Source organism: Falco peregrinus, chromosome 4 (assembly GCF_023634155.1).
Source record: "Falco peregrinus isolate bFalPer1 chromosome 4, bFalPer1.pri, whole genome shotgun sequence".
NCBI lineage: Eukaryota > Metazoa > Chordata > Aves > Falconiformes > Falconidae > Falco > Falco peregrinus.
The window spans coordinates 79,020,498-79,044,758 of NC_073724.1; the positions used below are offsets into that span (position 1 = coordinate 79,020,498).

General features: G+C 36.0%; 1 protein-coding gene across 6 annotated transcripts in view; it reads left to right on the plus strand.

Moving 5' to 3' along the window:
• Positions 1-10,852, plus strand: part of DACH1 (dachshund family transcription factor 1) — a 370,149-nt gene extending 359,297 nt beyond the window's left edge. For 4 of the 6 annotated variants that reach the window (XM_055802571.1, XM_055802572.1, XM_055802574.1 and 1 more), the window contains one exon: positions 8,076-10,852. In XM_055802571.1, the coding sequence (XP_055658546.1) occupies positions 8,076-8,113 (38 nt within the window). In that variant the 3' untranslated portion in view covers positions 8,114-10,852. The remainder of the gene's footprint in view (positions 1-8,075) is intronic. The other 2 variants (XM_055802573.1, XM_055802576.1) reach the window with 1 other exon arrangement.
• The last annotated feature ends 13,409 nt before the right edge of the window (positions 10,853-24,261 follow it).

A 24,261-nucleotide genomic window follows, 5' to 3' on the forward strand; every position in this document is an offset into this window, starting at 1 on the left:
TTGATTGGCCTGCAAAAAAGATAGTAAAAAGACTTGTTTATGTTGCTGAAAACATGATAGCAAATAAAGCACACCTTTTTGCAGAGTTTATAACTGTTTAATGCAGGACAAATTGTTCAGCGCAAAAATTATCCACACTATGTTACAAGCAGCACTGAATACAATGAGCTGTGGAAGCTCACAAGCTGACTGTATTTAGCTGTGACTTCATCCTTTAATAACTTTTCCACATGATTCTTCAGTTGAAGGTGTTTTGGTTTGTTTTTTCTCTGTTGGCTTTTTTTTAATAATTTTAAATTTTTTTACCAACAGAAGTAACACAATACAATGCCTTAGTGACTCAGGTTCAATGCTTGTTAAGTAATCAGTTCTGTTCTGTTTATACAAACAGAAAAAGGGTTGCTAAGTTCATAAGGAAACAATAAAAGACGGTGTGATTTAAAAAAAAAATATCTATTTATTTCAAAGAGTTTCTCATCTTGCCAGTTCAGTCTTTTCAGTGTTCAAAACGACAAGCTCTCTGTGTTCTATATGATCTTGAAATAATAGAAGGTGACATGTTCAGGTAGTCCATGTTTTGTTAGTTTACTAAAGACCAGACTGATGACCCTTAGCTTGCTCCCACAGTATTCAGTGAGATAATGAAAACATATATTCATTATTAAAACACATGATAAAATTACTGAAAGAAGATCCTGACAGTTAATAGTTAAAATAACTGCATAAAAGATGTTTACACACTCTCTTTTTATATAGCATGTTTTAGGGTTTTGTCAGAAAACTCAGACATAGAATTAAAATCTGCTAAGTATAAATTATTATTTTAAAAAGACAGACATGAACATCTCAGTCTCCTGAATATTTGCACTGAGTATTAACACAAATGTATTTGTACATGAATGTTAAGTAGAGAAAAGAAAGGTGTGTGATTAATAACAATATGCAAATTTGAAACTAATTTATTGGTGTTATACAAAGGGCAAACTAGGATAGTGTTTGGCCAAATATGTTTACATACTTCATATTTGCATGAGTTTATTGAACATGCAGTGTGAAATCACCCATCTTTGCATAAAAACTGGATAAGCGCTTTTTTCTTAAGAACAAATTGCTCCAATTTTAAAGCCTCTATGGTTGAGCTTGCTTTCCTACATCTCCGGTACTCCACTCTAATTCCACTTGGGAAGAGGGCAGTGGATCCATCCATGTTCCCCAATACATGACCTACTTTTGCTGTCAGTAACATCAGGACAGTGTAGGTGTCTCTCCGTCCCATCCCTTCTTTTCAGTGTCAAATTGCAAAGCTCCAGCATTCTGATTAACCTCGTACACTGGGAGGAGTCTCTTTCCCTCACAACATACTATTTAGCATTTCATCAGGAAAATTACAGAAAGTTACGTTCAGTTGATGCCACGACTCCATTTTACAAAAGCTGGGCTTTGTATTTTCAGTCACACTTCGCAAACTCTGAAAAAGACTCAACCTCGTAATAAATGATTTTCCCATGATTAAAAAGTTAGACTCCCTTTTTTATCTTCCTGCTTCAGTAGAAAATAAATCCTCCTTTGCCTTGATTTTGAATAAAATATATGAAGAGGATACAAAAATATATCTCGTCCTTAATTGACTGCTTCCTTTAAATTTTTTGAAGAGGGGTTACAATTTGACTAAGATCCCTTCCATCTGTCACAATACTGTTGCTTTTATTTTGACTTCCTGTTGCTGTCTTATCAAATATCACATGAATCATTACCATTTGTTTGCTATCCCTTTCTTTTGTTTTGTTTCTCTTCCTCAAAATGATTAAAACATCAGGTTGACTGAAAGGTTAGAAGTACACTGTGATTCACATTTGCCCGATCTTATTAAAACAAATAAACCAACCAGTTATATAATTTAAATGTGCTTGAGCTATGGCTTGCAGATGCTTTTATCAGCTCTGGGCTGAAGAGGTTGTGTGCATTCGGGCATGCACGTACAACTGTTCTTTGAAAGGGACAAACCTCATTAGATTACAGGTGCCTGGAAATAACTTCTGAGAAAATAGCTGCCATTTTCAATAAAGCTACTTCCTAACAGGAAACACAATTTATTGTGTTCTTTAGCACAAGTAAGCAGCTTTTCTTTTATTTAGATAAAAGTAGTCCCATTTAATGTCACAAATATTTTATTTCTTTTAACCTGTTGGACTGAAGGTGGATCATATTTTTCACTCTAATATTCTAACTTACCTTATAAACTGTTGTGGAAAAGACCTGTAATGATTCTTAAGTTAAAAAAATATGCATTACACTAACTTACAAGTTATTTCATTTACTTGCCATGCCATCTTTTCTTGTACAGAGTCAGAAATGCTTCATTATGCCTCAACTTGCTGGACCTGAAGTTGGCAGTTTGGGATGGCTGTAGGGTGTGGCAGAAGTGTGTATATACTGAATTTCAGTACAAAGTCTGTGCTATCTTTAGTGACACATGGGCTAGTCCTGGGGATTTTGTGTTGCAACATATGTCCTCATTTTAAACGAGGACTCTAGGCATAGGTTAACTCAGTCACCAGCCGTGGAGATGGACTTCAGATGGATTTTTATGAGCCAAGAACCTACAGTTTCAATTAAATAAGTATGCACATGTGGGGTTTTGTTGTTGTTGTTTTATTTTTATTTGTGCTAACATAGTCCATAGAGATCTGAGCTAACACTGCTGTACCTTGCTAAGGACAAGAAAACAGACTAAGAAACCATCAGTGCACAGAATCTCTTGTTACCTAAAAAGAGAAGGGAAGAGAGAAAGGTTAAAAGAGAAAACAGAAAAACAGAAAAGTGAAATCACAGATCATTTCAGAGTCAAAGCTGGGAATAAGATTCCCATCCTTACTTGTTCCCTTATGTTCTTATTGATGAGGCAGAAATCTACATAAAGTAGGTATTCTTTGAAAGTACACAGATTAATAGATCCACCATTCAGATATCCTTAAGACCCATTTTGAATGAAGGTCAGCTTATATCACTGTCCTGCACATATTTGACAAAATTATGTTAACTGTAGTTAGGAACTCTAGTGACTAAAATTGGTCTTACTTTGATGTAAGGACTTCTGGATCATGGGCTGGCATTTACTATTCTACAGCTCACCAATTATGACCATAAAAAATAACAACTAATAATAAATTAATACAATATTATACAAACCTTGATGTCCTAACTTTTCAAAGCTCCCACTGAGATTTCTGATCTTATAATTAATTTTTCTTATACATTATTTTGTCCTTTTTTTCTTTTTAACTTGGACTCTGTGGGTTTCTTTCTTATTAGCTATCTGTGACATGCTACCATATCTTTTCCATTGGTTGATTGGTTGTCTTTTCCCCCCAAAGCTCCTAACTGTAAGAAATGCTTTATCCAGTTACTAAGGAGAGTCTTCTTCCATAGGCTTTTCTGTGATAGCAATTGACTGAATTCAGGTGTGACACCATGCCTTTGACGTTGATTTGCAGATTTTCATAAAACAAAGACTGCAGTATGCTCTTATGATAGTTATGATGATCACTGTTGTTATGTTTGTATTTAAAGGAGCTCTCAGGATACAAACTAAAATATGATATGTTTGGAGGCAAACAACCCCAGTGTTACTTGCATTGAGTGGCAGAAATACAAATGTTACCATCTAAGGGATGATTTATTTAATTTGTAACCTGTGGCCAAACTTTACATTTCATTGTAGATTTTCATCGCTTTCCAGGATGCATATTATTAGGAGTAGTATTTGAGTAGGTTTATGGTTTTATCTCAGAAAATGTTGGATCCATAGAGGTACTTACTACAAGCTGCCCACAGAACACTAGTGTGAATCATTCCCCATCTGACATCTCTGTGGGAATGCATTTCAAGGCATGCGATTTGTTTCAGCATTGCAAACTTTTATGTCAGTTCCATTTGTTTGTTTCTTCTAACATTTATGACCTTTTAACTATTTGGGCATGTTAATTCAAAAACCTTGAAATGAGTCTTAATTAAAAAGGGATGATCTAAAAAAAATACTCCCTCACTCTGGCTAGAATTTCTGTCATATCAGTCCACAGACAAAAACTAATGAGATTTAGGTTTTCAGTTTGAGTTACTAGCATGAGCTTGTGTGATCTTGCTGAACACTGCCATTTGCAAAAGAGCAATTAAAACAGATGACAATCTGCTAATCATGCACAGTTCTATTTAGAAATGTAGCAGTATTTTCCCAGTTTGTGTTTTTGCTTGACTTCCTAAGAGTGAAAGGAAGTTCTATGTATTTATATTGTGTATAAAAGCATGTAAATTTGGGAAACTTTATCACAGATCAACAATTTTCAGTAGGCTAAAAATATACTGCAACATTGTAAACATTTTTAGAGAACACTATGTGTGTATTTGTGTAGTATGTTTGTGTACATATATCTGTGTTTGTGTGAATAGTATATTCTATATTTTTTTACATAAAATTGTTTTTATGCAGATAGACAAATCCTGCATTTGTTAACAATACAAAGTAATGCACCATGTATATAAAACTTGAAGAAAAGCTGATCAGGAGGTGGGAAGCAGGAGTACACATGGTTTGGGATTTAGCAGTAGTGGCATGTTCACAATGAGTTACAGAGGATGAGCTTGCTTGATTTGCTGGTCACTGGTCACCCTCATGATTTTCAGGTTTTGCTTGTGATTTTAGCCTTGAAATCATGAAGGCCTCTCAGTGGTGGTGCTCCACTGATGTTCAGATAGGAACACTGGCTACGCCTAGAGGTGAAGTGATTCTGGTGGCTATGACAGCAATACTGAGAAGTTCCAGTCGTTTCGGAAGAACCTCTGGACAATGAAAATTGAGAGAGAAATGGTTAGGAAGAACGGAATAGGAGTCCTAGGAAAAGAGACGGCAATCAGATATAGGTGTTGTATTTGGCCACAACATTGTGATGTGAGATTGTTATTCCTCTGCAGAGTTATCACTGTTCTTCCTAGTATGTCTAGGTCTTATTTGAAGTCTGTATTTCAGCAGCGCAGTGCTTTTTGCCTGGTGTACATTCTGCATGAGTGGCTATGTGAGCTTCTCAGCTATGCACAGGAGCATGCTGCAGGAGTATAAAGCCTAAAGAAATTATTTTCCCATCTTCTTCCAAACTCATGATTTGAGAGGGTGGGCAGTTCCACAGATCCTGTGATTTTTTTTTAATGTTGGCACTATAGGTTCTAAAGAAAAGGATGTTCATTTTACACTTCATTCTGTCATGACTTATCTTGAGAAAATAAAGGAAATATTTTACAGTTCATAGCAACCTTTGAACTCCTCCTATTTTATTTACTATTACTTAATCATTCAATTGCTTTATCTGTATCATAACATGGCAGGATTTATTTTAAAGTTGATGTGTCTAATGCTTGCTTCTTTTTGCCATATGTTAGGAGAATTAGTCAGACACATTAATAAGGAACATATCTGTTTTATAATAAGCCTAGCAATAATACTAGATCAACTGCTGAGTCCTATATGGAATTTTAAGTCCATTATCAGTACAGAAGATTTAATTGCACCTTTAATGGACCATCATATAGTTATTTGAGGAACAGGAAGTTCTATGCTTATTGTATATATCCATTATAAATGTTTTTAAGTTATATAAACAAATATCCTCTTACTTTGTAGGTAAGATGCTTTGTAAAGCTGCCCATTTCTTTTATTGTTCATTTTCTGCAGACACAGAATACAGGATCTGATAGTGTCTTCCATTAAATCTGAAAAACCTCCTATTGACTTCATGGCCAGATTGGGTCCTTGAGCAGTGTAAAATAGAGCTGACTTGAAAATGTACTGCTGTTCTCTGCAGATTGTTCATCTTTTGTGGCCTGCTACAAGGATTCCACTTCCTACAGCTGTATCTTTAATTGAGAATACATTTTAATAAATATTTTATTTTAAAAGGTATATGGAGACCTAATATACTAAAATAAAATACAAGTTACTGACTGTAGGTTATCTTAATGTTTAGGTGTGGGAATTCTGCATAGCACTCATTAGCAAGTGTGCATTCAGGATAGCCAAAGTGCTAGTATATATACAGAATAATTCTCCTACAGAGGTATCCAGACAGCTTTAGTGCTGTAAATGTCTATTGTGTTTATTCAATATGTTTGAGAGAATTATACACAACTATAGCCAGTAGTAGCTCTGGCTATCCTGTACTTGATGCAGGTTTTCTTTTGAGATGGTTTACCAGGCCTTCAGTTTTACCAAGCTCCGTTTCAGAAGTCCCTTCTTTCTCTCCTGAATTCCTATAAGCATTTTGGTTGCTCTTCATGTGTCAGATAAGAATAAAAGGCCTTTAAGTTAAGGCCTTACTCAATTTCTTTTTTATCTCTCTTCAGTGCACAAAGATGGTAAAGAGCAAAGAGAATGGGGAAATGATTCTGAGTAGGAGCATTCTAAGTGATGGGAAAGTTATCATCTGCTCTGCCAAATAAAAATAAAAATTTAAAAAAATCTAAGAACATGAAAAAATTGAGAAAGGGCACAGGAAAATGTAAAGACAAGGGAGAAAGTAGGAAAATGGTGTACACCCCAGAAGCTTGAAAAATAAAACTAATGGAAAAGGAAAACCAGAGGGACACTAGACAAGAATCACTGCGTCAGAGTGATTGATTCCAGTCTGTTTTTTTCCCCAGCAGTTCTGATAGGACCTAGACAACAAAAATTGTAAAGGGGTGTGCAGAAGGTGTGAATTTTTACAGCTGTATGAGATGTACATTTGTCTGCTTTCAAGCCAAACTTTTCTTTCTCTCAACAGTTACAGTAAGCTTGTAGAAGTGATGCCACATATGTCAATGATAGCCAAGCACTTCAAAAGTTTCAGCATTCATTTATATAGGTTTATCTTACACTATTGTTTTCCTGTATATCTAATAAGATTTTTAAAGACTAGTTTGGAATAAAAAGGTTAGACTAAGAAAATTAAACCAGAAACAAGTCTGAAATCTTATAAATGTTTGCAGATTTCACTTGGATCAAAAGAAGAGTTTCATGCAGACTTGAAGAGTTCTGATACAGCTTGTACTTTTAGATGAATTATGCACTGTGGAGGCTTAATATGCTTCATAATGTGCTTTACTCACAAGGGAGCAACACTTTCTATCCTATAGGTCAGAGAACTAAATAATTTTTCTGTTTAAAAAAAATAAATCAGAATCTTTGTATTGCAATGAGAATAGATGCATATAACATGTCCATGTCCCCGGTGAAGAAAAAATTTCTTTATATTTGTAAATTAGGTGAAAATATGTAATGGCAGAATGTTCTCTTCAACTTTTTCTATATCAAGAGTTATTGGCTAGGTGAGCTTACTGTTTCTCATGTTCCCTCTCCATCACACATATCTCACTTAAATATATGCTCCTCTCTTGGTTGGAAAAAACATTGAGAGAGACATGCTTACATCTTTAACACAGTAATTGTTCAGTTATTCTCATTCTCATTTATGGAGGAAGGATGCTATACTTCACTGATACTGATTAAATATCCTATACTGGGTTCTATATAAATAGCTACAAATGTGCACAATGGTTACATTACATGGTATATTTAACAACATAGCTAAATCAGAAGGTATGAGCTATGCCTTTAGTGATGGCAGTACTAAAAATTGCATGCAAGAAGATTTTTGCTCTGCAACCATGAAGGAAATAATTGCTGTTCAACACTATTCAGTTGAGTTTGCATATCAGTAAAAACACATGCACAGAGGCTCCACCTACATTCCTAGTGCCCTAGCACTGATATGAGTGCAGCATATATTAAAGCTTTAGAAGGTGTTATAGTATTCACAATTTGCAAAGTGTGTGTAATTTTCAACGGAATTAATTTGACCACTGTCAGATGAAATTGCAGTGGTGATGTCCAGGGTTTTTTTGGGGTTTTATTTTTTTATTTTAAACATGAGATTTATGGGAGGACTACTTCTGCTGAGGTGTTAAAATCTTGAGGTTTGCTTTTTTTTTCTTTTCAGTTCATTGCAGATATAAATATATAAAGCAACTTTTTCTTTTTCATATTTTAGATGGAAGACTTTATTTGAAAACTACTGTCATGTATTGAATTTTTCCTGCTGAAAATAGCTGTGCTACATTAAAGAACTTTGCAGTAAGACGTTGGCTCATAAGGAGTTCTGTGGAAACAAAGCGTTTTCAAGCCAACTTCTTCAACTTCATTTATCAATGTTCTTCAAATTTTTAAGAATTCTGCAAGAGTGTCCTCCTTTGGTTATCTCCCGTGGCTCAACCCGGAGACCTAGAGAATGTTTGTAAATGTACAGTAGCACTCTTCTTACAGTGAAAATCTGCGTCTCTGCGCCGGACTATTGTATCCAAAATTACAGGTGGGTCAGAACAAGGCCGAGTATTCCCTTTTTCAAGGAATGCAGACTCTGTCTGATGATTCTATATTTGAGCACATCAAATGATCCTTCCAGCAGTGTCCAAGTACACTTACAGACTGTTATATCATACCGAAACCAGCAAGACAGCTCAGAAATGAACTTGTAGAGGGCATAAGAGGATTCTTATTAAAAAAAAAAAAAAGAAAAAAAAGAAAAAAAGAAAAAAATGGTAAAAGAAAAAAAATTGATACATTCAGTTTGCAAACTATAATCGTGGGTTTTCTTCTAAAGACATTTTTTCCACATGCTTTCCAAGAGACCAACACATATATGTTAGACTACATTAAGTGAAATGGAATTTTGTGTAAGTGAAAAGAAATGCTGAATGTAAACAAACTGTTTTACTGTTCACAAAGTCTCTTTTCCTAAAATAAAAAAAAAAATACAATAAAAAGAGTAATAATTTCTCATTGTAAACTGGCAGGGGTTTATGAAATAAAAGACTTCGCTTCTTATCAGACTGTTGGTCACTTGTACAGTATATAACACAAATCACACAAGGAAGGTATTATGTATGCAGTAGAAATCTAGAGTTTAGGAAATGAAAATTTTAGATAATATTGTTTTGTCACCCTGTTGGTCAGAAAGACACCTTTCTAGTTTTAACGCATGCAGGCATGTAAATATTTGTCCTGGAGTCACAGTATTACTGAATGAGATCTTAAGCATCTGGTAACAAGTCAGAATTCTGTATCAGCCACTTTTATTTGTATATTGAGCCCTGATTAGTGCCCTGGTTAGAGCACTTTTAAGAATGGACTGTGGCTGAGCAGCAAGTCAAAATGCCAGAAATATTTTTATATGTTAATGTCATATTACGTCAATGTTGCTAAAAAAAGAAAACCTAACAAACACTTGATGTATCAGTCCAATTCCACGTAGAACTGAGTGATACGGTTGAAGTCTAATTGTCCCTCCCACCTTGTCTTAGGGATGGGTGGTTATGTGTTACTTTCACTGTCGTTATGAAAGCTACAATATGTGTTTTCACCTTTGTGCTGATAACTGGAAGTAAGCTACAACACAGTGCTTATTACATTACTAAAAATTATGTTCTTTGCGTACTTTTGGGTTACCCCTTTAAAGACTGATTTTGTGAATCAGTGCTATTACTGTAAGTTTTGTGATTATGCTTTCTTCATCTAATGTTTTATGCATATAAAATATTATTTATTACATGGAAACATATCAAAACCTTAAATGTCTAAGATGCCTAACTTAAAGCAAATATTTCTTTAAAAATAGTTCTGATTGGATATTAATATTATTTTGTCAAAATAAAAATAATCTAATGTTTTGTAAACTCTAGCACTGAGCTTCTATAGTTTGTAGGTCTTCCTTGCAATACTGGTACACATTTATTTTGTGCAGTTCATATTTACTTCACCACAATCCTTTTTTAACAATAGAAAGATGTATATACAAGTTCACATCACAGTAATTTTTTTTAAAGAAATATTGAGCAATATTTTTCATTAAATATTGTTACCTAATACTTTGTAGTGATATTATTTTCTAACCATGATTCTTTCATAATTTTCATAGTTGCTTGAACACATATGGGATTCTGTACTCCAGTTTTTTCATATGCAGTCTTTAAAGGGTTAACAGCTGTAAAGTTAGATGGACTTGTGGCAAGCTTTTGAATCATTCATATCTGAAAGAGAATTAAAAGCCTACAACTGAAATATGTAGTAGCATCTACCATTGCTCTGCTCCTTGCATAGAGTCACCTGTAAGTAGGTTTAGTAGTTTTACAGTATATACTTTCAAGACCTTTGGGAATGCCTCAGTGTTTGGCTTGGTACATAAATGGAAATGTTAAGGATTAAGGGAGAACCAATTTATAAGCTGGATGTTTAGAAAGAATCTTGCGAAACCCAGTGTAAATATTACAGACCATGAGATGTTACCGTAAGTTGATTTTTTTTTTGCCCCTCTTTAGTTATACAGGTTTTGGGTTGGTATTTTGTTTTTGGGTTTTGATTTGGATTTTTTTGGGGCATAGATTATGAAGAGAAGTTGTGCTCATGTTATTGTTTATATGCTTTTGTAATCTTAAAGATATTAACGTCTAGTTGTTCTATATTATAACCACATTTGCGCTCTATGCAAGCCCTTGGAACAGAACATACTCATCTTCATGTAGGACCTATGAAAATTGTCTATTTTTATCTATATATTTAAAGTTTTCTAAAAATGAAAAAAGGTTATTACGAATTTTGTTGTACAAAATCTGTACAAAAATCTGTTTTTACATCATAATGCAAGAATTGGAAATTTTTCTATGGTAGCCTAGTTATTTGAGCCTGGTTTCAATGTGAGAACCACGTTTACTGTTATTGTATTTAATTTTCTTTTCTTTTCAACAATCTGCTAATAAAACTGTCTGAAATCTCCCTGTGACTTTATTTACAGTTCATCTTTATTAAATTTTCTGAAATGTATAACATCAGAGGAATATTTACTTTCTAATGGGAGGCATCTAAAAACAACATAAGTCAGCTCTTTGTAATGTGAGGAGAACAATGCTGAATGATTTTATTTAACATGCAACTGCTTCTATCTCTAATATGAATTACTGTGGTGAAAAACATCATAAAAGCACACTCTGTGGTTATTGTTTAACAAGCAGATTTTCCATATTTTTTTTCTTGCCAGCTAAGCAAACTGCCCCCATCTACATGATTTATTTATGTACATTTCTCAGTTTATGAAGCTGTTATTTGTACCTTTTTCCTTTATATTGTGATATTCCCATGATTCTTATTTCACAAAGCTTTGTGCTGAATAATGTAAAGTGGACACATTGATGGAACAAAACATATTATTCCCTTAACTACAAAAATGCAGGGGTAATCTGGTTGTTTTTTTCTCAGATCTCCTTCATTTGATAAAATGTGTTTAGAAACACAGTTTTTAACAAACAGCAAGTATTTAAACACTTAAATGGCATTTGGAGAAATAAATAGTTCTGGCTTAGCATATTTTTTAAGTGGCATTGTGAGGGGGGAAAAAAGGTGATTTTTTTTAAGGTAAAGATGGTTATTGAAAAACAAATCTGAAGATAATTTTGCCGACAAAAAATTCTAAAGTCAGAGATGTAGGATTGATTGTGAGTATTCTTCCTTATTGCTCTGCCTTGCCTGGCCTTGCCTTACTTTCCTCTCCCTTTTCTTTGCTTCCTTTCCAAGCCATACCTATGTGAATGCTTCTGCTTTCATTAGGGAGCAGGCTTGCTTGGGAAAGCAGAAGAGATTAGCTTTCTTGGACCAGCCCATTTCATTATCCCTAGATGGTCTGGGGACTGGAAGTGTGAGGCTGATGGGCTTCCTGGATTCTGGAAGGTTATTATTGCTGGGTAGCTGATTAGGATTTGGGCTAGCTGTATATAGGGCGATTATGGTTTCCTTCCATCTGCATTAAAGTGTCCTGCATGTCTAGATTAGTAAGCATCCCAGCTATGCCATAACCAGCTCCCCTGCTATAAATTCTGGCACAGCTAAAGCAGAAGAAAACTGAACTTGTTAATTGCTCAGTCTAGCTTGCACCCAAGACTGAATGATCTCTACAGTGGCAGACTAGCAACATGCCTGTGTGTTTTTAACCAACCTGGGAAACAGTTGCTTTCAGCAGGAAGGACCATGTCCTCACCTAAGTTTCACCCTATCTCCATTAACAAATAAATCATGGCTTTATCTGTCCACAGTAGCTGGGATTTAACAGAGCTGGGGCTGGATGGGCCAGTAGCTAGTCAGGTGTTGGTACTCCTTGTTACAGTACAATCAAGCTCTGTCAAAGCTCAGGTCAAAATCAAGAAGAGCTCACCCTAAATATATCTTCCCTATAATTTAGTGGTAGGTTACAGTCAGATCCTGAAGAACTTTGGGGTCAGCAACTAGATGCCTGAAATTTTAGGAAAAACCTTGAGAAACTGACAGACTCAACTGAGAATTAATTATTTAATTTTTTCCCCTATGGAAAGAGATTTTAAGGTTGAGTTTTGACCTGAAATGTAAACTTCTTCATTTGTTGAAGGTGCTATAAATTCTTGAAAAATGCTTCATTTGTTATTTGCTTACATGTTATTTGACACAAGACTGTGCAATAAACAAAGCCTGAGGCCAAGATTTTCAAGCATGACTGCTGATTACAGATACTTCTAGTTTTGTTGGCCAAACTTCAGCCATTTTCAATACCTTTCATAAAATGCAATGTCCTAGCTCAAGTGTTCTATGAAACTTACTTCTTCAGTAGCTGCTGTCTAACTCATCCACAAGATACTGAAGATTTTATTAGTGTGCTGTTGCTGAGCAGGAGCTCATCCTGATCAATGACAACGGTTCCATGACCATCAGTATCACACCATTTCAAGCAGAAGCCTCTTCTGTAAAGTAGTAAAAAGCTTCATTTTCAAAGGAAGAGGAAACAAAAACTTTCTGAAATTAAAGCTCTTAGAAGGAATCAAGTTAGGAATAAAATAGGCATCCAGAGTACCTGGAAGCTTTACAAATGTTCACACAAATGTCAAATGCTACTATGCAATCTGGGAGAATTTGCATGTAATCTGTGGATAAAGATGATTTCTTGATCCAAGTTATAGTAACAATGTTTATCGTAGTCTATTGAATTGATTAATTGATCCTCTAAATTTGAATCATAAACATAGAGACAGATTCATCTTGGTGTATGCAGCAAAAGGACAAGAATAAAAACAGATACCAGTTGCAGCAAAGGAAATTCCAACTAGATAGAAGCGGGGGAAAAATCAAAATGAGAGTGATGAAGCACTATAACAGTTTTCCTGTTCTTCCTGGGCAAGTTCTAGTATCTCCCATCTTTGGAGGTTTTCAAACCTGAGTTGTGCAAGGCACTCAGAAACCTGATCTAACTTTGCTCAGTTTAACGAAGGTTGGCATAGTTGACCTTCAGAGGTCCCTTCCAGCCTCAAGTTTTTATGGTTCTAGAAGTACAAAACTTAAATGCAGGATGCCCTTGTAAGTGTAACACTTTCTGTACTTGAGTTTAAGAAAAAGCAAAATTTTATCCTGTAAATAGCCAGTTATCAGATCTAGAATAGAAATTGCTGGGTTGTGTTTTAGGATTCACGGCTTTTTGATCTTCTGTATCAGGAGGCCAGAAGAATAAGCTGCACTGATAGCAAGGTGATAGAAGATACAGAAAGTGAATACAGAAAGGATAAAAAACCCCCCACTTATTGTAGTGCAGATATAGTTCATTTAAATAATGTGAACCGAAATTGTAGCAATTTTGTCAATTGGTTCTTAGACCAATTTTCTAACAATAAATAAATAAAAGGTAAGAAATAACAAAAAGAACAGCTGTTGAGGATAAAGAAAGTGACTGGACTTGGAGTGAACATTCCCATTCAATTTGTGTGTGTATACTGGCCAGACAGTCTTAGGGAAAATTGGAAATGATGAGCTGGAACAGATCCTTCTTTTAAAGTATACTTCCTTTATTTTTTCAGATTGCATTCTTGAAATTGGTTTGTGCAACCTGTTTGATAATGCTATAGATTTTTCCCACTCTGAGATACAGAGGACTTTGAAAGAGTTAATTTGATTTGTTGTTTTCCTTTGAGTAGGTGTTGTCATGCAGGTTGGGAAGCTGATGTATGGAAAGGTTAAACTTCCAAAACTGCAGAGACAAAAGGAGTGTCTGTGTGCTTCACTGTCTGTACCTGTGAAGTTGCCTCACAGTACAAGTGTATTTATTTAGGGCTCAGTGCTGACAGATTTTGTAGGTTAAAAAAGGCTTTTGTTTTGGGGGTGTCAATTACTGGGTGAATTGTAAAGTAGGGAGAAGAAAAGGGAAGGTAAGATATAGATGCAGCAAACAAACTCATTTGGCAGGCTCATGGGCAAGCAGACATTGTTTTCAATTCCATTCAGAAGCAACTAATAACCATTTGGCTTCTGCTCACTGTGACCAAACTGATGCTGCAGAATCTGGCTTTTCAGAGATGGGATGATATATTGGAAGCTAGAAATAAGTTTCCACGTGGATCTCTTGAACAATCTGAACTCAATTTAACAATTGAAGAGGACAGAGATAAAGTATTACCTTCTTTGTGAGCTGATCAATAACAAGCACACCTCTGGGAAACAGATGCTAGTATTACCCTTTGAAGCCATTTCAGTAGCGGAAGCTGAACAAGTTCACAGGCCACCTTACACAGAACCTACAGAGGCAGTAAATAATAATAAGAAAAAGCTCTAATTCTCAGTTTCTTCCAGGTGAGATCTTATCCTATCTGCCTCTGACTCAAACCTCTACAGCACTGTGAGTGTACACGTGGCATCTCGTAAGAAGATAAGACTCAAGTGGTGAATTAAGGGTTGAAAACAAAATTGCTACAAAAGGTGAAAGTAAGCTATAGACAAACCCAGAGAAAAAAGGTAAATGAAAAATATTATAGTAAAAAATTAGTCCGTGGATTTCAGAATTCAAAATGCCTAAAAAATCCTCCAGCAGCCTCCACATGCGTAATTCAAAACTGTAATAAATAATCTGCCTTTTTGAAGTATGTAAAACTTGCTAATTGTTTCCACAACTGCCCTGAATACTCTGTGGGCACTAATAATAATATTTCAGTTCCCCTGTGAAGCACCTAGGTGCCTGGCTCCAGCATCACCTCCTCTTGGGAGCCAAAACCTAAGGTGAACAATGTGATGCATGCGCTCAGAAGCGTCACCACATAAGCAAGCAGAATCATTGAAAGAAGGAAATACACAGCTGCTGACTGCAATTATTTCCACAGTTTCACAGCCTGAGAGTCCCATACCCCATATGCTCTACTACTAGGCTGAACAACCTGCTCTTGCGCTTGTTCTCTTTTTGCTGCTGTTCCTTCTTCCCTGTGCATACCAAACTGTAACTATTTAGTGTTAACACTCTACTGGTAGAGAAGAGAGGGAGCGTGAACCCTCCAAGAGTAGGAAGCAATCTGAATCAGCCGTCTCACACTTTCTTGGGAAAGCGTGCCTACCACTTGCCTTGAGAAGTGGACAGACCTGGTGTCCTGTAGCTCCGTCTCTTAAAAGCACACTAGAGGTGTGTCTATATTAGAAATCTTACATGCAAAAAGGGGCTTCTGTAGCATGAGTTGGCCTAGCATCTGTGCTTGTGCATACAAGCTCTTGAAGCAGTTTCTTTTCCTGGTGGGACCTAGTCATGGAAAAGGACAACATCTAGATTTTGCCACTTTCAATGTGGACCCTAGCAGATGGTGCTCTGTACAGGCCTAGGACCAGCAACTGGTGGAAACTTCATTGCTGGTAACGTCATGGTGAGGCCATGCAGTCCTATAATTGTAACAGATTGCACCACGTCATACTGTGGTACTTCCCTCCCTGTACCACAGTGATCAGCAGTGGAAACACTCAATGACTGGAACGGTTGGCCTCTGCAATTGCATGGCCTCCAAAGGTCAGTGCATTACCTCCAAAGATCAGATGAACCCCGCTGAGGTTCAGGTTGCAAGTGGAACTGATCCATCAGAGCTGGTCAGTGACACTTTGGCTGAAGTGAGGCTTTTGAACAGGCCACGAGGGGACCAAAGAGACGTCAAGTAAAGCGGTAAATGAATGGCATCAGGGATATTGTGCTCTGCCATACTTTATCTTTGTATAAATTATGCTCAAAATAATAAGTTATTTATTGATTCAAAAGGGGGGTTTCTTTTTTTTTTTTTCATGCCAGGTGTTACTGGAGTGGAGACAGATCATGACAATAATGAGTAGTGCTTTTCCTTTTAATTTACTAAGCCACTATCAGCATAAAAAGGAGATGTATCTGGGACTGTAGGAGAAGTGTATTTTGTTGCGAGAACAATAGCAGGCACTTAGGACTCCTGCTGACCCTGGACCCTCCTATTATACTTGCACGGGTAGATGAGTTGTACAATGCATTTTTCTAATGTATTTCTGTAGTTGTATGTTATATTCAAGTTTAAAAATACTTCAGCCTTTTAACAAATGCTGCATATTCTTGTAAGTGATGGTCATTAAAGAGAGTGCCACTATATCACTCCTTTGTATTTAATTTGGGGCAGAAAGAGCAAACTGTATTTTGAGCAAGGTTTATTCCTTTTTCAATTTAAGTAATTTCTTTTCTAATCTAAGCTGGCCAAGTTCAATTTAAATTATTGTGCGAATTGTTGGTAAGTTTCTTTTATTTGAATCAGCAAGCATTTGGCCATGGCAAATGAGCTGGCAAACAAAAACATTAGTACCAAGGGACATCTTTGAAAACTGCAGTTTGCTTTTGTATACTGTGAAGAGTTTTCAGTGTTAGAAGTTATATTATTCTTAAATATTGTTCCATTCAGGGTAAAAAATTCTGCTTTCTTCTTTGATTTTCATCCCATTCTTCTATCATTGTATGTAAAGAATGAAGTTAATAGGAATGCAGGTAAAACCAGAAGAGTTCAGGTTCAACCAGTTCTTCTCCATTTTGGTCTTTTAACTCGGTGACACTCTTTTAATCCTTAATTTTTTTCGTAGCTAGTAAAATTTTCAAAATACCCATAAAAAAATCTTAAGTGATTTTGCATATTTGATTAGGCTTTACAATGCAATAACTAGGGATTCTCAGCCTGCAGACCACAGAGAGCTCAACAGAAGCATCTACTTGGCTGACAATATTTCTGTCAGACTCCTCAAATGCAGAACAGGAGCTAGCAAGGACTACATGAATCATTTTAGCAGCAGCCATAGCTGATCCTATCTGCCATATTTCTCTGAGTCACTGCTTTACCTGCTAACCATACGTTCCTCTGTAGTTCTTCTGAATGTATGCAATAAATCCAACACCTGCAAGCAGGCCTGTGTGTACAAGGCTTTACTTATATCTTGTGCTTCCGGAATACACTGATTTTACTGAGTATGTGCAAAACTGCCATCCTTTATATATGCAATAAACTAGAGTTTTCCATGACATGAAAAGCGTCATTACTTATGCAAGGCAATCAGCCTAAATGCACACATAGGACATCCTAAGATGTGGCACAGATTATATACCATGACCCTCCTTCGATCTTAACAAAACATAGTCAAAAAAAACCCTCAAAACCCCACCAACGAATCAACCAACCAGAAAGGTTAGAATTATTCTTTTAGGCTATTATAACAGAAAACTGAATGAAGTTAGAAGTTTCCATGTCATAGGAATGTGATCATTCGTGCTGCTGTGCTGTTAAAATGGTTCCTGGCCAGGTGGCGGCCTGTGCAGATAGTACTACTGCAGACAGTTCTGGGGTGGTGCAGCAGCTAGCATGGGTCAGGCCCAGAAGACAGTCTGTGAACAAACAAGTTCACTTTGGAGGGTGAGGGAGTATTGCATAGGAAGCTTGCTCTATACTGTTTGGACACAGGGTTCCTGAACTTCAGTGATTACATTGTAATTTATCAGTATGCATCTTGCTTTAGCATACAACCCACACATGACTGCTCAGTTGTACCATACCACAAACCACTCCAAACACCCCATCATATTCAAATTGCATTGTTTTCATCTAAATCTAGTCACCTGCACTTGCTGCCAATGTGAATTGTACTTTCATATTTCCAGACTCCACCAGTTGCCCCATTATTCAGCTACTCACCTGAAGAATGCTTTATCTGGGAAAGGAAAGGAAGGAAGATTCATCCCTAACCTAATCGTCTTTAAAATTAACTACAGTGGCTTTCACTGTAGCTAATCAGGCTAGAATGAAGCCAAGTCTCTCTCTACTGGGTGGTCACGTTCCTAATTCACTGTTTCAATGCTACTTGCAAGGACTTGCATGAGCGGATGTTTCATGCTCAGTAAGGAATGGGATTCTCCAGCTTGAGATTTCTTTTCAGATACCCCTAGCTCTCCTTAAAATCAAAATCCTCCAGAGAATGAATTACTGATGTGGAAGAAGCTTTAAGTGTTAAGAAGAGTTGAATTTTCCTGGGGAAGTGCCTCTTTCTCCTGAATTCTTCCTGCAATGAACAGAATTCTTGATTACCTAGGTTTATGCACCCTCCTGTCTTGAGATATTATTATTATCATTATTATTATTATTATTGTTATTATTGTTATTATTATTATCATCATCATTCTTATTATTAAAAATGTCTTTCTAATATTTTTCATTCATTTATTCTTTGTGTGTGTGTGTGTGTTTGCATTCAAATACATATACTGGACTCAGGGTCCTGATTTGAACTCTTGAGATACTCCGGTGAGAGTTATAGCCGTGTATGAGTCCCTCCAAAATGGGTGACAAGTGAATGCTGATAGGAAGGTATCTGTGCTTTTCTGTTCACCTTTAAATCCCAAGACCTGGGTAATGGCATGCAAATGGAGCCTACTGAGCAGGAATCAAGCAGGTAACTTTTTAAAGCAGTTACTAATATTTTCTGGCATTGAAGCAGTAAGAAGATTCAGTGATGCATATTCAGTTTGTCAAAGTTATGGTTTGATATGTACTGGGATTTTCAAACTGCAAGGATAGCCCTTTAAAATTTCAGTGGGTGCTTGTGCTTTTGTAAAATCCCATGAAGTGCTTTGTTGCATCCTACATCAGTTACATACCTCCCGAAATCTGGCCTCTAGAGGTGAAAGGATCTTGGACAATGGCCCTATTATTAATCATTATTTCCAGTATAATGCAACAAATGTTCTAACCTTGAAAGAGGCAGAGGAGTAAAACCCTAGGCCTGCCTCCTTATCCTTCTTCCTTCCAGGTTTTATTCTTTTACAGCTGTAGCAGTACAAAGCAGCTACAACTAAGATTATGAATCATAGTTGCTATTGCCATTTACATAACACCCATATGTAGATTTATCTGCACACTTTCAGTTTGATAAACTGTTGGCATGTAAATATTTTCTTGAAGAAATTCCAGTCCAGCTGTTTTTGTTTACAAATCTATCAATGGTTAACACCATAGAATGTATTTTGCCAGTATCTGAATTACAATTACAACTTGCTTAATTGTGAATTAATTATAAAAGAGGAAGACAAAACTAAATAATAAATATTTTGCAGATTTTGGAACCATGCCAGCTTTGCCTGCATTAATTTTGGAAATGTGAGGACTTATGCTTGTAAGTCTCCATTCTACTATTCTTTCTTATTTATTTGTACAGTTAATTGTACAAGGAACTCTTTCTGAATAATTATTTCATTGTACCTATTTTGTCTTCAGAGCTTCTTCTTCTTATTCCTTTTTTAACTTGACTTCTGCTTGATCATTCTGTGGATTTAATTAAGAGCTGGTTTTGATACACCAGTCACAGTAACATCTAAACCGACCTGAATACTGAGTTTTTGCAGGTTTTAAAAAAACTTTTTGAGGTACAGGATCAAAGAAGCTCTGGAATTTCACTTGTGTTTAGCAGCAGGTTATTAGCTTTGCTTGTTGCTGTTTGACCAGTGATGCAGAGACGTGCTTTGAATTTATTGAATTCTCCCTTTTTGCATAATCGTTTGTTACACCTTAATTATGATTTGGTACAATTTGAATGGATCAGCTCTGGAGACAAACTATGAAATATATTTCCCCTAAATTAGGATAGCTAAAAGTGAGATTCAAACCAAAATTCTTCCAGAAGTTCATACCCTTTACAAAATAGCTAGTATCCATGTATCTAGTATGTAAGCCCTCTAGTGACACCAGCCAGAGGAACAATATGCATACAACTGGGTGTAACACATCTGTAGCACTTGGTAAATAGTGGTGGTACTCATGTATTCCTTGCTGGTTTCTTCATATTGCTTATGATCAAGAATGTTTGCATGTATCTCCCGTGCAGAATCTGAGGGGCACAACATTGGGGATCAGAATGAAACAGCACTTGACTTTTTATTTTTAATGATCTTTGCATTGTATTCATTGCATTTTTTACATTTAAATGTTTTGAGATTTTAAAATGTTACAGACTATTTTTGTCATGATTTTTCACTTTTTCTTACAAGAAATGAAAGAATATTTTACAATACAATGCAGAAGTAACAGGTAAGTATTAAGAGTGATCTCCAGTTCATACACCACGAGTCTAATTTTCACCTGGTGAATCAGTCTTCCAAAAATAATTACCCTGTAATTAGGTAAAAGTGTTTCTGAAATACTCTAGAGGAAAATCTTGTTTTCTCAACTAAATTCTGTAAATATAGGTGGCCATAATCTTTCTCTGAGACTAGGAAAGGTGTCTATTCTTCTTTGGTTATATAGTTAATTTAGTCAATTTCTTTCTGAGACTGCTTTCTTAGGCACCTAACTGAGGTAGTAAGTCTCATGACAATCATGAACTTTTTATTTCTTTATTTTTCTTTTACATTAATCTTTCACATCTATAGAAGCATGCGGAAGGCTACTAGATTGACCTCATGAAGAGTTTCTATATATGTCATCAGGAACCAGTAATGACAACCAAATACAAATTTTCTGTTTCAGATATAACACACTGACAGACTTATAACTACCTTTACAATCAATGATTTTTCCTCAGTTTTTGTATACAGTCTATATTTTATAGGCATTATTACAGTTCCATTGTGTCACATAGGTTAGATCCCATTTAGACTTGGAAGTCATACGGCAATTTAAAGCTGTAGAAACTAGGTATCTACCCCCTCCCCCCTGCCACCCCGATACTGTTTTAATGGTACCACTCCCCATAAAACTGGCTTAGACAGTTGTTTCACTAGATTAAAACATACTATTCATGTTTTCTATCAAAAACAGTGAGCAGCCTTTCTTTTAGCTACTGTTTTATGCATAGAATCAGATGCTGAGTGTATAGTCTCTTAATTTTGTTCCTGTTTATATAAGTTAAAGTTATGAAGTTGTGGTTATTAGCAATAACACTTAGAGATTAACTATTCAGGTACTTTATTGATTAACTCTATCATTCATAAAGCCACTAGAAAATATTTAGCTATATGATTCATTGACTTTCCGCATAATCAGCCTATGAATTAGATGACTAAACTTGATTGGCTGACAATGTGAATGAGAAATTAATTTGGTAGAATATTTTTGATGTATTTTATCTTCCTCTGGTACATTATCAAAAATGAAACGTTGTCCATAACATTTAGAATATCTGTTGTAAGTCTAGTTGCCATCTAGTGCCAACACTCATTTCTATTCATAAATAATGGGGCAATACTTACACTTTGGAAGGCAATATGTTTTTCTCAATTTGTAATGGAGTTGTGTAATGTCATGTCCATAATGCAATGTAAATAACATGCCTTTCATGAATGAATACTTCAGGCAATTATTAAAATAACTGAGGGTGGTAGAGAGTTAGAAAGATGAAGAGAAAGAGTAGGAGAGCTTGAACTTCACTCATTGAGGTCTCCAACATTTTGGTTTGCTGAACACATGGTGCTTATGATCTGGAAGTGAATCCATCTGATAGGACAGGGAATTGTTTTTCTGGCTTTCTCATAAGATGTTAGCTCCTTCAAGGTAATATATCATAAATAAGAATAACACTGTGAATTCTTGTCACCACAATAAAAAGATCCACTCAGAAAAATACTTCTAAAATGGCATTATGTCATTGGGAGAGTTGGATTTGTCCTGTTGTCCCTCCACAAACCTTTAAAACTTGTTCAATTTACAAATAAACTGAAAGTAAGGGCTGTCTTGACAGTTCAACCAGGTGTGTGAGAGCTTAGCAGGGCTTTTTTCAAAGCATTATTAACAAAATTCTGCACTAAGAGTTTACTGAACTATTCTGTAGGTGATGTGTGATTTTTAAAAGCTAACTCAGTCTCCTGTACAGATTTTCAGTAGCACCACAAGCAGTAAATCATTCCTGTTTTTTAAATGACTGTGAAAGGAGGGATGACATCTGTGGAAAGCAAAGGTGACATTGGAAGAATCCCTTTAAAATCAGGCTAACCCCTAAATGTAAAGGTGCCTATACAGCTGAATTCATGCAAGGGCTTCCCAAATGAGTATATTAGTACATTAACTTCATAGTTTTTCATTTGGCTGTAAATAATGAAAAGGTGACGGTTCAAGATTTTTTTCCTCTGGGCTTTTGGTTTCACCTACTGGATTTATTTATCACAGTGTCTTCTCACCTCTTTTTCAATACACCAGGTTATAGTTCTTCACTTTGCCCTGGTCTTGGTTCAAGGTCCCAAAATCTGAGGCACTCAGTAAAGGTGGGCCTTTTCAATTAACACTTAAGAAATCATGGAAGCTGTGACTTTTCAGATTACATGAAATTCCTGTCTTTGTTGGTATCTAGAAAATTAGATAAGGTATTACCTGTGTATGAAAAATTATCTACAACTACCTCTAGAACTTTTGGGATGAATTCTACAATCAATTTTATCTACAAATTCTAGCCTTAATGTACCCTCCTAAACAAAATGAAAATACCGGATAACAAAAATATTTTTTACTATCACTTCACTATGTCCCTTAAGACTTTATTCCCAGGCTTCATCCCTCTGTCTTCTGTGTGTGAATGTAGCTATGTGTGAATACTGCTGATTGCATTGTGAGATTGCAGATGATTAAAAAAAGAGTGTAGTAGGAAGTGAGATTTACCTTTTGACTTCTATCTTTTCCATCTGCTGTAATACTCGCTCACTCACACACACACATGCACACGCACTTTGGTTTCCAAGCGCAAAGTGATTTTGGTGGTGAAAATGAGTGAAACTGATCTTGCCAAGAGTAATCTCCCTCCACCTCCCTTTCCTTTTCGCAAGCCTGTCTAAACCCTGAGGTGACACTGAAGGTGATGCCCACAACTTCCATTCCAAATCCTGATCCAGCAAACTTAGAGCTAAATTCTGTTTCCTCTCAGAGCCCAAGGAACAAAGTTACACTAGGAAGCAAAGCCATGCTGTGCTGTACTTCCATCCTGATAGAAGGAAGAAAGCTCACAAGGTTTCTGTTGCTTCTGCAGTGCAATTCACCCAAGGAGTAATTTTTGTGTGTGCAGAGGACCCAGAAGCTTTTGGCTAGGAAAAAGTTATAATCTATGCATCAAGTGTCTTTTGAGCCATGTAGTGCTACTTGTTACTACACTACAGCTTAAACTGCTTCCTGTGGGTTGTGGCTTCTTCCCAGATCATTCTCCTGTCAATGGCTGTAACATACTGAGCCTAATCAGCTTTCTCTTTTACTCTTTGCTGCACTCATCCCATCTCCTATACACTGATCCTTACCCCATTTAAAATTACTTTGTAAACCATTCTTCTCCAGATAGTTCACATCTGTCATACAATTCTTGTTGAATTATCAAACAAAACAAAACAAAACAAACAAAAAAAAAAGAAAAAAAAGGAAAAAAAGGAAAGAAAAAATATATTTGTCTGCTAGAAACTGCCTTTGGAAAGCCATGGTTTATCCTATTTTTAGATTATCTTACTTCTTCAGAAAAACAACCCTGATCTTTCAAAATATTTCAAACCACTAGGATCTCAAAGATTGTCTTACATAAACAAACAAATAAAAAACCCCAATTCTCCAAGTCACAACCTATTCATTTATGATGCAGAAAAGATTTGCCATGGAAAACAGCTACAATGTGCAATGTATACATGTTCTTACAAGAAAGCCGGTAAGCCACCTATGACACAGATCACTAAGCATATTTTGGCATTAAGGTGGCTACTTACAAGACTCATATATCCCACGTACAAGATTAATTTTCTTTCAGAACATTTTAAATCATTTCATGGATGCAGTAATTACACTATACTCAAACCATGCCAATCAATCACTGCTCTGAATCAATATAGTAGGTGTTTTTCAACTATTTATAAATAACAATAC